The sequence below is a fragment of the Nesoenas mayeri genome, assembly GCF_963082525.1.
Source record: "Nesoenas mayeri genome assembly, chromosome: 3".
In the NCBI taxonomy this organism is placed as follows: Eukaryota; Metazoa; Chordata; class Aves; order Columbiformes; family Columbidae; genus Nesoenas; species Nesoenas mayeri.
The window spans coordinates 34,730,448-34,744,197 of record NC_137544.1 but is presented as its reverse complement, the minus strand read 5'-3'; the positions used below and the strand labels follow the sequence as shown (position 1 = coordinate 34,744,197).

General features: G+C 41.9%; 1 protein-coding gene across 1 annotated transcript in view; it reads right to left on the bottom strand.

The window, feature by feature from the left end:
• The window catches only part of SH3BGRL2 (SH3 domain binding glutamate rich protein like 2), a 42,907-nt gene extending 29,620 nt beyond the window's left edge, over nt 1-13,287 (bottom strand). Inside the window, exon 1 of the mRNA XM_080341629.1 lies at nt 13,069-13,287. Coding sequence (XP_080197755.1) covers nt 13,069-13,113 — 45 coding nt within the window. The 5' untranslated portion in view covers nt 13,114-13,287. The remainder of the gene's footprint in view (nt 1-13,068) is intronic.
• Between the last annotated feature and the right edge of the window lie 463 nt (nt 13,288-13,750).

The window sequence follows — 13,750 nt, the reverse complement described above, 5'->3', positions numbered from 1 at the left end:
TGAGTCAGCAAAGCACTGAAAGTGTTGTGAACTAGTTCTATGTATTTATCAGTCACACTGTTTTGTAACAATGAATAAAGCATCCCCAGCTGTATTTGCTGTACTTACTTCAAATGAGATATAAAAGCAAATCTCTTGACAATAAAAAAATAGGTCATGTTTCTTCCTTCTCATTAGCTTTAAGCATCAAAACCCAGTGGCATAGGAATATTTACCTATTAGAATGGATAAAAACATCTAGCAGCCCATAAGATGTAACAAGTAATTAGCCTTGTTTCGTCTGGGCAGGGTCCCAGTTCTGTTAGCTCAAGATGTAAGTCCCACTGGCCATCTCCTGCCCTACCTGTGGAGCTGCACTCCCTGTATTTTGTCACTCAGGACTCAGAGCACAACACCCAGTTACACCCAACTGCAGCTCCAGCTGTTTCTGAAACAGGAGCTAGGTGATGAACAACATGGAGCCACAAGATGCCACATGCAGCAGAGTCTCCTGACAGTATGGGAGAGTTTTTAAGAGACATTAAGGCAAGCTCCAAGACTGCAGTACTGCCTAGACCAGCAGTGGCATACTGGGTTTCACAGAGAACCCTGTTCCCACATAAATGTAAAGTCACATCCATATTTCTCCCCCACAGCTATTAATCCCCCTCCATGAATTTGAGACACCTGGAAAAAACATCTAGCCTTTCCCTACAAAGGACAATGCTTCCATTTATTTGTTTTCTTACCCTGAATGATCAGAGGTATTATGATTCCAAAATGTTCCAACAAATTTGAAAAACAAATTTGTGAAATAAAGCTGTCAATACTTTCACTATTTTCTCCTGACAGCTACTATCCGCACAGCACAGATGTGTCATTCTGCCAGCTACAGATAGACACACCCCTGATAAAACACTTTAAAATAACAGCAGTAACAGCAGTGCAAGTCATTTAGAATTTGTTGTGCTAAATTTTTACAGATATGTACAGGTTTTCCCAGCAGTATATGAAATGGCAACAGAAAAATGCATTTGTAACTCTAGACAAATGTCATATTTCAGATAAAATTGGACTATACAACTGCAAAGTTCTATCAGTATGTTTTTGTAAGCCTAGGATGAAGGATGTTGTTGATATCATTTCCTAAAACAGGGCTGACTGCCACTGCTGTTATTCAGATCAATAACAAAATTACCTTTGACTCAACTGAGAGCAGAATGAGGCTTCTAACTTTATTAACAAACGTCAATGTTAGTTCTCTTTCAACAAATGCAACTATATCTGTGTAACCTGCCTGTTCTTGCAGCTCTGTATGTGCAAATTGCCTTCTCTTTTGTACTTCTGTGGTCTCACTTCTTAGTGACTAGCTGTGTCCCCAAACACAGCAGCTATCTGATTATTATCCCATAAACTGCAGACATATCGCCTGTAAGGTCAAGAAGAGTCACCTCCACATAGCCAAAGGTATCGCTGAATACCATGGTGAATAAACCCACAGATTTTCAGAATCCCTGGGGTCTGATGCTGGGAACCTTTACTAGAAAGTAGACCTTGCTGCAGGTAAGCCGGTTTCACCAGTAGAAAGAACTACTTGCACATCAGGGCCTTCTCTGATCAAAGACTGGTTTTGTATCTCTTTTCTAACTAATTTTAGCTTCCTAGCAGGTCCCTAGTGAAGAATGTGATGTTATCTAAATCTTTCAAATGTCATTCCTTTCTCTGCTTCTATATAAACATATCAGATCACTCAATTAGAGACGCTTCAGGAAGACTGTCTGACCTTAGGAGATGCAGATCTACATCAAAGGTTTAATGCATACTGGAATTGTGTTTCTTTAGATTAGGCAGGGATGATAACTCCAGTAACCCTGCAGCAACATAATGACAGGTTTCAGTTGTTGATGCTCTAGTGTTCATCAGATCAAAGGAAGCTTTCTTTCAAATGAAGACACACAAAAATGCACTTGCCTTTCTCTGAAAAACATAGACCCATATTCCATGATTGAGAAAGCAGTCTTTAATTGATTTGTAATGTTACTATTAAACTGTTCAAAATAGTCACTCAAAATGGTTTTAATAGCACAGATAATACCTGCTATCATCCTCTGCAGCATCCGAAAATGTCAGGAAACAAAACAATTTGTGAAAGGTGTGATAGATTTTCCACCATTACATTCTGATTATTTTTTCTCTGAGTCATGTTCTCTTGCTTCAACTGGAATCTATCCAGTGAACTCAGACGACCTGTGTTACATAGCAGGTTGGTGAAAAGGATCACCATAGGCTGTATCTCCTAGCACGTGAAGGTAAATAACATTCTGTCTTTTGTAAAAGCATAAAAAGCCAAAAGCCAGCATGAAAAAATTATCAGCATGTGTGAAGGAAACATACACAATCACATTTTGATTTGCATTTAATATGGAGTACGAGTTCACGGTTGCAGGGCTCTGCATACAAAAAAAGGCTCTGAGGGTAACCCTGCTGGCAGAGTATGCAGCGCTACAATCCCATGAGACGGGACATTCAGAAAGCCAGAAACTGTGGCTGTTTAAGGCTTTGTCACAAGCAGAAACTCGCCAAAAGTCACCATCACCTCTACAGCAGTGGCAAAACGGGGCATGTTCTGGTGCCGCAGCTACTCACTTTCACAGTCCAATGTATTAGTAGCCCACCTTCAGCACCTATGAGGGCAAACACACAAGGCTGTGACTGAAGAGGCTGGAATGGAGACACATATTCTGTTCTGAGGCTCCACAATAGGCAGAAGAGCAATTTTGAAGTTATCAGCAGTCAGGTCTCCAGCTGCCACCACCAGCCCTGCCAGACCTCTCAGATAAAAACCTTCATAACACTGTTTACACTGATGGTACCTTTCTCTTACTAAGAAGGGAAATAATTATGCCACTGTACATCCCTATTAGCCAGCACAATTATTTTGGTGAATATCTTGTATTGGTGTAACTATTTTGATGTTTTGTAAGCACCTCATTATCTGAAATAAGTTACATAAGTGAGGTTTTTAAGCATAGGTCAGACACACAGAATAACAGAGAAAGCTGAGCAAGCACCACTATTTTAGCACTCCAGCTTACACAGAAGACAGACATCCATGGTTACAATTCCATAAGAACCAGCCATTCAAATAAAGAAGCAGTAATTTTTCACACAGTCCCAACAGATGCTGACATATCTTGAGCAACCAGTATAAGGCACTAGGATATTACACTTATTTCTCTTCCGTCAATGCAAAAATCAGTGGTTTATTTTTACCAAGTGATAATAAGCATCCATGGGTGATTCCAAGGTTAAGAAACATACACACACATACATGCCCAGTTTTGCCACAGATACAAATATACATAACACATACACACCATATATATGCATATATATATATCAATAAATATGGGTGTTTGCAAAAATACACATCTACATATGTATATTCAAACAAAAGGCAGTTTGATATATATGCAAAGGTCACTCCCAGGCATTAACTTCTGCAAGTTTATTTCTTGCAGTAAAATGAGAAACATCTTGCAGTTTTCCACATCATCTTACTAGGAATGTTGGGGCTTAGCTACCTAGAGATAAAAGAGGAAAACCACCACCAACAAATCCTGGAACTCTGAACTGTGAAGACAAGCTCTATCCTACTCAAGGGAGCTGGGCAGCAACAGAAGGGCATGCTGTTATTGATGAGTCACTGAACAACCTGCATCTCCTAAGAGCTTCTCTTCATCAATCAGCTTGCAAGACAGTTACTCCCCTTCCTCCGTGCCAAATTCAATTACTCTATAGTGAAGTACAATATTAACTTTAGATTAAATAAACTTCTTCACCATTGTTTTCCTCTTCCTGCACTAACAAGACAGAAATAACTTGTTTTAAGAAGGTTCCTTATCACTATAGCTCTTATCACCACAAGAGGATATCCACATGCTTTAGACTCAGCCCCTTCAGAGTGGTGATGAATAACTCTTACAGTCAAGTAGCACACCTGAATGGAAGGACTGCTACAGCCTTGAACAGACTAATCAAAAGATTTCACCCCAAGATACTTCACAGATGGAGGCTTAAAGCCCAAGAAAGACAAGACAGCAGGTTTTGTATTCATGCTCTTTTGCAATGAGGCAAACTATGCCAAATCAGTTGCCTCCAGAATGTTTGTATCTCAGTCAGCCCTTCTTCTCAGTCAAAGCAATCTGAACTTCACCAACAACTTTGAGTCATTCCTTGAAAGATCAGGTCACACGTTGCTCACCTACATGGGTCCCACTAAAATAAATCTGATGTTTGTTTTCAGCATTGAGAGTCAACAGTGACTTAGGTTTCTGAACTGACTCCATCTGCTCACCCAACGGGTGCTGACTACACAAAAAAACAGCCCCAAGAGAGAAGGTTAAGGAAACAATCTCATGGCTACTGAGGAATTCAGAATCTCTTCCGAGCTATTGCAGCTAACTGCAGGCTGTTTTCATTGACAGTCACCAGTAACAAATACTACCACCACCTCTGCAATTCCCCTGTTACCGAGATGGAATGGCACCTACTTAAGGGACTTCCAAAATATTAACTATCTTCTGTAAAACTTATCAAAAGATTAAGCTGGTAAAAACCACTGACATACTGGAACCTGATAATGGTTTTAGATACAGTAGATTTCAGAGACTATAGCATTTCTTTGTTCATGTCTCTTCTTATCAAGCTTTCACACTGCAGGCAAAACTAAGATTGCATTATTTCCTTCTGGACAGACTCCTTTAGGAAGCCAGCACTGAGGATGCCGGTAAGGAAACTGTTGCCCTTCATGTACTCGCTAGTAAAATGATACACTCTGCGTTACCAGCTTACTGACAATTCTTTATCTCCAAATTGCACTGAGATTGCTAAAGACAAAAGTGATCCTGATTTTATACTAAAAAGAACTTCCCTCAAAACTGGCTGTTTTTCTGGAAATCCTAATCTCTTCAATATTTCCTTATTTGGATAAACAGAAGTATAAAATGTTTGAAGTAATTAAATTGGAAGATGGATTGTTCAGAAGACTACCAGAGAGAATCTAACATAGGTCACCTGAAACATATTGCATTATAGACTTGATTTTTGCTTGGATTTTAATTAAAAGCAGAATAATTCAAATGGCAAGTAAAATTGACTTATTCAGCAGTATACTTCACCTTTGACAAGACTATTAGAACCAGAACATTCAATACATTAGTTAAAATATAGGGGATTTTTTCTAAGCTCTTACAAGTACCAAGAGAGGTAATTTACTGTCAATAAACATTGGCAACCTGTGCCGGGCTTCGATACTATCAAGTAACTTTGATTAGCACACTTTCACATTTACTGGTATGTCTTCACCATTTCTTGAATTTTATCTTAGTTCCTTAAATTTTAAAAATGGGAAAGTATTCAGGAATAAAAGAGACATAACCTCTGGGTGAATCTGCCTTAGCAGGTTGGTTGGACTAGATGATCTCCAGAGGTCCCTTCCAATCCCAAACATTCTGTGATTCTGGGATAACTTTGCACAAGCTAGTTATTTGTTTCTAGCCTCACTGTCCACCAGAATGGTGGAGATTCAGGAAATTCAGCTCTCTTGCTTAGAATGCGGCCTCTAAGTTTTGAAACTGGTACCTTCTTGCTATGGATTGCCCAAGGACAGAGGCTTAGGAGTCCAATATGACCTTTCTACCAACAATTGGGCTCTGTGATTTTAGGTAGAAGATTATATCCTGAGGTTCATTTCTCCTTACTGCTAATGAGGGCATGTTATGTTTGCAGGCAGTACTCAAGCAATTCAAAGCTGGAGCCAACAGCATTGTACCAGTTACATGCATTAATAAAAACATTTAGAACAACACACATTATAAATGTCCTGAACTTTTCACACATGAGACACCATTTAGGTTTAATGGCAAGCATGGAAGCCACCTGGCTTGGATGGAAGCCAAGTCACTCAATTAAGATGTTTTCACCAATTTCAACAAGCTTTGGATCACATCTTATATGAATTTACTACACCGGATACCATATCCCAGTAAATGACTGGAGATCACAGGATTCACATTAGTCCAGCAGTGACTTTAATTCAACAACTTCTTTTCATATCTCTTTTCACAAAGATATTTAGTCAAAAAAAAAAAAAAAAAATACTGACACTCTAGTGCTTAATATATTAATATATTTTGCCCAAATAAGACTTCTAGAAAGTAAGTGAATATCTGACCTAGATTTACAGAAGAAGAGCCAAACAAACTTTGGGACAGCAGTTCTGTGATGCCCAAATGTAATGGAATTCAGTTCAATATCCCTTGTATGATCAACCTTTGTAGTGACAAGAAACCAGACAGTGAGCTTGCACTGGCTGTGTATGGAAAACATGCTGCTTTCAGTTTGAATTTACCAGGTTAAAGTAGCTGGTACCAAGATGTCCAGGTCAATGACACTGAAGCGAGCACCTGCAGTGACCCAATGTGTCACGGCATGAGAGCTGCCGGCCTTGCCCCACTGCTGGAGCTTCTCCCTGCAGGAGCAATGTTGGCAGAGAATGAAGCGATGACGACAACTGTAAATGTGGCAGTTTATATGTTGGTGTACTAGTGCCAGACAAAAAAATGGGGCCAACCAAAGAGCTGCATATGCTTCATTCCATACCTTTCCTCATGGGTTGTACCCTCTAGAAAACAGACAGGTGAGTAGTGTGCCCAAATTAATTTTTATTTCACAAACCAACGTGGAAAATAGAAGTAATCCAAAACACAACCTGTACTAATAAATTGCATGGAAGTTAGTTATTACTTCAATTATTTTTTTCATTAATGTAATCAAATTCAGCTATATGTAACTTGCTGTGATCACTGACACTATGACCAGGGTTAGGAAAAAGAATTTCTAGGCTTTGATGATATGGGTGGAAGATTAAGGAGAATAGGTCACCATCAGTGAAGTATATCCATTCAGGGACTTGTACTTTGACACTGCTGTGCTCTATAGAAAAACAGAGGGGAAACACCTTCTTAAAATTAACAAGTTTCCTTTTATTACTCATTTTGTTCTTTCTAATCAATGTGAATATATTCAAAATAGAAGGCTAAACCTTTAATGAAAATATCACTATGTAGTTGTTAGACACATTGAACCATATGCCTGGAAAAAGCAGATCAGCTTATGGAGAGTCAAAACACACTCCAAACAGTCCCAGAAACCCAGGCAGAACAATACCTCCTTTGAAGTTTTCTTACAGCTACAATTGTGATCAAAGGTCAGTAATAGTCCTACTGCTCATGGCACTATGTAGTCTAAAGCAAGTTCAAGGTAGCATTACTTCTGAAACAATCTGTCTGCCAAGAAGAAATGTAAATATTTGATAAGTGCTAGAGCACACAAGAATGGTGCAACAGTCAGGTACTGACTACCATACACAGACAGTCTAAATTCCACCTGTATCCTTGCAATCAGGGTTCTCAGCCATCTCCCTGTTGAACATGTTCCTTAAGCTATCTGAACCACTGTTCAGGGACTCTTGATTCTCTCCATCATGAGGCAGGAGGATGTAAGTAGAACTTAGACTTCTTTGGAACACAACCTCAAGAGCTAGATCCACAGAAGGTTCTTAAGAGTGAAGAACAAGTAAAGCCTTCGGCGCTGACCTCCCTGCCTCGCAGAATTCACAGTTGTGAGCGAGGCCCTTGGACTCTCTCTGCCACAAGGACCCTGCAAAACAGGTCTGACAGAAGCCAGCAAAGATGAATATGAGCCACCTGACCTGACAGTAAGAAATGTGAGGAAGGATAAGGGAACTAATTCTGTCAGTCAAAGAGAATAGATCCATAAAGTTCCCAAATCTCTTCTGTTGGCACGATATAATTGCTAAGGTCCAAGACATGGATACACATGATGTGTCCTGCGACTGAGCGAGGATCCAACATTTTTCTTCCAGTATCGCTGCTGTTGCTACAGCACTACCCTGCAGGTACACAACCAAAAACACCAGCCCATCTTGACCAAGTGAAGTGACACAGTGCGATGTTCAGGTGAGATTCATAAATCAGACTTTGAGGATCTCACAGGTGTGTCCTCAGCACGCTGACAGATGTTAGACAATACTGTGGCTAAGCATTTAAAATACTGCCATTTCCCATGTAAATATTGCAGGATCACTACTAATTGTAAACATTTTTCTGAAAAGCCAATTTACCTGCTGCTATGATCTGATTTTACAAACTTCTCATATTAAAAAATAATGATAATGTTTATCATTTGCAAAGCTTAATATTTTATATCATAGGTAGTTGGATTTCTGTAAATCACATGCAACAAGTTGTAAATCCCTCCAGATTACCATCATAACTAACACGGTTTTCACAAAAAGCACTCGTATCACTCAACAAATCACTTTCAGTTTTAACTTCTGTGCTTTTGGGGTGCAGAGAGGCCAAAAAAAAAATAAAAATCCACATCTGTTAGATGGTGGATATTCTAGAAGTGACATATTCTAAGTGAATTTATTCCACATCTCTCAACAAGCAGCACATTCTTCCTGAGAAGTGCTATGAGAAATGTTGAGTTAAAATGACTTTGTACAAACAAGGGTGGAGTTTGAATTCATCATTATCGCTAGGAGACAAGCTCAACCTTAAGAATGTTAGCATTGTATTAGTCTTTGTTACATTATCCAACAACACATGAACCAAACAAACATGACTGTAATTATTCTGACATTCTGATGTTTTATACTGTGAACTGTGATCCAGGAAACAAAAATTCTAACTCACTTGACCTCCATAAAATGCTTCAGCAAAAGCAGGGCTTTGGTCTCATAAAACCAATATTTGCTACAGAAACAATTCAGCTATAACAGCATTTTTCTTATCAAGCTTCCTGGTTAAAAAAAAAAAAAAAAACACACCAACAAACCATAATTCTCTTCAGTATCAAGACTTAAAGTCCAAGTTTTGGTCATTTAAAGAAGTCTATTCATTTCCAGTTGGCACTGTTCTCCCCAAACCCTCCTGTCACCCTTAAACGTTCTCATGGAGAACGTGGCTGAACAGCGCTTGCCCTTGTACACTAAATGGAATTAGTTTCATTGATGTGTTTTTCACATCTTGTGAACATACAAAAATCTCACTTGGAAAGTGTTTCACATCTCTCACTAGTCAGAATAGATTCTACCCGCTGTTCCACTATTTCAGTAATTCCCCTATATTATCTGTTCAGCTTAACAGATGAAGCTCCAAGGCAATAAATTACTACCACAGAGGAGAAAGCACAAGTGAGAGTTTCTCCATTATTTGAAAGCTCTTCAATGACTTTCCTCTTACCTGTTCTTCAGTCCTCTAACTGCAAGAGGACTTAAGTCTCTTCTCATTCAGCATTTCTAGACAACTGTATGAATTACAGGCACAGAGTTAACTTATCTCATACTAGATTCCTGTCAAAGGCAGACCTGCTTTAAAACACTGAAAACCATTTAACTGAGTCAATACATAGTAGAGTAGCACAAGTGTAATTTTTTATTGACAGAGTGGAAAAAAATGTGAAACACATTAAATTACAGTCACCTTGGAATGATTTGGTGGAAAACCAGAGCATAAACTGTTTCCAGAAAACAGTGAAGCACTGCTGAGGGGGGAAAGTAAACAGTAATTTTAAAGTAGCCTTTCTCCTAAGCACAAAAGAACACTGAGTGCCCTTATCAGGGAGGAGTAGCAAAGCCTGCCTCCTCAGTCCTACAAAGTGCTTGGAATTTGAGACACAGCTTCCCAACAAGTAGAAATTCAGGTCAGGAAAACAGGAGACTTGTAAGGCTTGTAGAAACATGCCTGCCTGCCTATTCAGAGGCTTCCCATTGTGATGCAATTGGATCTACCTAATGCATGCTCAAAACAACAGGAGGTTATTTAGAAATGCACACATGCACACGTCTCTCTCCTCTCACTGACAAGGTCTCAGGAACTTGTCTACAGCATCCCACAGTCCAGCATCCATAAAAACTGAAGATGACAACAAGCAACAACTAGGTCTGGCGATCTGTGAGCTCTTAAGTTCATGGGGCATTTATATTCAAGAATTTTATTTAAAAAAGAAGTTACTACTATTAACCTCTCAAGGGTCTAAGAGCCTTCAGATGTGAGGAAGATGCTTCAGGGAGAAATCCAAAACCAAATGGAGGGAAGGTTCACGCTGTTCTTGGCTTCTTATCCACTCCAATTATTTCATTTTCTCATTCTCCATAATGACCGCCAAAACATTTTCTGTGTTGAACTCTTAGAATTAAGTAGGAATATTAATGTATTTTTATCTTCTTTAGCACAAAATAAATTATACCAAGCATCAGGATCAATAAAAATTTCAAAGGCTTCCAGGGAAAGTGATATTTATGCAAACTGAAGGTTTTGCTGACTACGCAACCAGCATATTTCTCAGGAATGATTCAGCCAAATGCCTGCCATTTAACCTGGGTATTCTGAAGATTTCAAAAGGAGTCATACACAAAGAGTTTAGCTTATGGTATTTGCTAGGTAATATAATCTCTTTCACCAGTTAACCTATTATTTTTATTTAAGCAAATCACTGTCTCCACCCCTCCCTCTGCAAACTCAAACCAACTTTATTTCAGGCACAAAGGGGAAAGAAGACTGAGAAGTGTCCCTGCTTGAACAGCACTCTGCTTGTGAGGTAACAAACCAAACCAAAAGCTTACTCTAGAGACTAGATGAACTTTTCATTTTAAAATAGAGCAATTTAACAAAGTATCTCCAGTGAGATTAGGAAAGTGAATTGTGTCACCATGACACTGCATTTAGTTTAATAGCAAATATTACATACAGAAGTTTTTGGTCAACTACTGCAGGTCAGACCGATACTAATCTCAGCCACATCCACTGTCACATGCAGCTAGCCTACAATTTGACTCAAACTGACCTACAGATGGAAATTAAACCATGGATTCTGACAGGTTTTAGCAGGAGACACAGTAGGATCTATAGGGCGTACTCATTTCTCTAGACAGGGAAATCATCCTGTCTCATGCATTCCACAGGATCCCAAGAAGTAATTAAGGTAGCTGTTCTGAAGGTTGGAGGAGACGACAATGAATTACATGATGCAAACACTTCTTGTTTCCTTTCACTAATGTTCAGTTCAAGGAGGCTGAAAATCAGTTTAAAACTTCCCTGTTTAGAGACATGCAATATGGTTGCCACCCTTTTCTCCAGAAGCAGATTCCCACATAGCCTGCTGATAATAATTTTCTCTTTGTCATTTCCTCAATCACTTAGCCACAATCTATGGACACCCCCTGCAAAGTCAACAGAAAAAAAAAGCCTCAGTGATGCAACACTGAGCACAGCAGGAACCTACCAAATAATGAAGGTTCCTAAATGCTGCGGTAACACAGATAAAGGAAAAACTGATAGAAAAGAGATGTCACAGTGCTGGTTCTGCATAACAGTACCTCCAATCACTAAATTATCTGTTTTTCTCTGGCCAGGCTGTACTCAGAGGTAGTGCTGTGTAGAAGATGAAGTTGACTATCACCAGTAGGCAAACTGTTATCCCTATTATATGTCATCTTCTTGTTGTCAAACACAGAAAAAAAGTCAGCAAATGAACTGATGTGGAAACTAAACTGCTTGTCAACCTCAGATTTGGTTTGCTGGGTTAATAGATAGTGAAGAGGGTTATACTGCTGCTGCTAAAAGGATATGTACCTTGCAGGCAGAGACAGGGGAAGGAGCGGACAGAATCAAAACCTCCCATCAATAACATATTTGCAGACTGGTCAGAATGGGAGATTTGGGTGAGCTAATTATGCGGCCCTTTTTCTCCCCCCTTTAAAAAAAAAAAAAAAGCCTACGCACTATTGTTAAAGCTATGAAGCATGAAACAGAAACTAAACCTAGCAATTCCGGGCTACCACAGCATGAACGAACTGCCCATGTCGGGATGGAGAGGTTTCTATTATGGATGCTTGATGATTATAGAGTTCTGAAGACACTCTGTGTTTACTCAGTTGGCTACTGAAATGGATAATTAGTTTTTATTAGCTGTAATGCAGCCACTAATCATTTTGAACACTTCATGCCAAAACATATCAGAGCACATACCTGTCACCCTGCCACCGAACTGAAAACTAGTACTGCACGGTAAAAGGCTGAAGGAAGTGAATACACCATAAACCTTCGGATAGGAAAATACAGTGCTACATCCTTCCGCAATGCAAAAATGCCACTGCCTTCACTGCTGAAGCATAAAGAATAGCAGTTATATCTAAATCCTTCTGATGTTTCTCATTAAAGAACAAATTCAGTGGAACGCTTACGCTCAGATTGCCTTAACAGAAATCAGAGCTGTCACTTTATACGAAAATATGGAAATTCATAGGTCACATGCATAATTAATTCAACAAGAGAAAGCTATAAAAGCTTCAACTAAGCAGAGGATGCAGTGATGCCTTTCAAAACTGAGTTTAAAAGGAGTTGTACCGTTTCCAAAGTACTTCTTGATGCAGAGAGGTGCTAGTTGGCCTGAAGTTTGTCTCCAGGCTCTCCCTGTGTGTAATTTCCAGACCCGCAGTCCTGTTGGGCCCCAGGGCACCGCACCGGGCTCAGCGTCAGTCAGGGGAGCGTCCCTTGCCCCGGGGCGCCCAACTCCCGTCCCGGGCGGGCAAGTTTAGCCCAGTTTAATCACCTTTTACACCCTTCAAACACGCCCAATATTTGTCCTCTACGAAGAGGTTTCAGCGGGGCTCGGTTTGCTAGATGGGATTTAAGAACAAGTTGAGCTTCGGCAGCCTTTCGCGGGGCGGGGTGGGGGGGTGAGTTGTCTTGTTTCCCCCGCATCGCACACGCAACCCCGGCAAATTCACACCCAGTTTCGCCGCAGCCCGCCGACTCTCCGCCGCCGTGCCGGGCTCGGTCCGGGCGCTGCGGGCGGGCTGGGCACCGCGAGAACGACCGGCGGCGGCTGACAACCCGGGCGCAGCCTCGCCCTGCGCTGTGCCCGGCCCCGCAGCCTGAGCCCTGGCCGCGGCCGCCCTGCTCCTCTCCTTTCTCCCCGCCGCTCGCCCCCACTCACCGCCACCGAGCCCGAGGAGGAGGCGACGAAGACGCGGATCACCATCTTCACCTCATGAGCCGCGCCGCCGCCGCGGCGACGGGACCGAACGGGACAGGGCGGTGTGGCTGAGGGAACACCGCTCCCCCGCACAGGACGGGAGCGGAGCCGGCGCCGCCCCGCTGCACCCCGCAGCGCCCCGCTCCCCGCGGCGGCAGACCCTCTGGGGCGAGCCGGGTCCGGCGCCTCGCTGACAGGAGGCAGCGATAACGGCAAGAGGCGGGAAAGGTGGGGGCGGCGCGCAGGGGCCGACGGGCGCTGTAGTTCTCCCCGGGCGGGCCAGCGCAGCCCAGCCCAGCCGGCAGCGAACGGGCTGCAAGCTGCCGCGTCCCCCGCGCCCGGGGCTGCCCAGTGGGTCAAGGTGGCCCCACAGCATGATGAACGACGAGCTTAAATTGAGCCCCTCCACCATCAGGGCTGTTCCTCCCTCACACCCCGGCCCACCTAGCTGCTCCTCCTCGTCCAGAGCCACCACCTCTCCTTCCCTGAGCAGGAGTCCAGCCCCACTGGCCGCCATTTACCCTGGCAAAGGGGAGGAACATGGCGTGTTCCTGGCAGAGTGGGCAAAAGGGACAACACAAGGGAGGTGGGTGACTGAGCAAGAGGGCTCCGCTACCTCCTACATCTCAAAGGAGTTAAACAG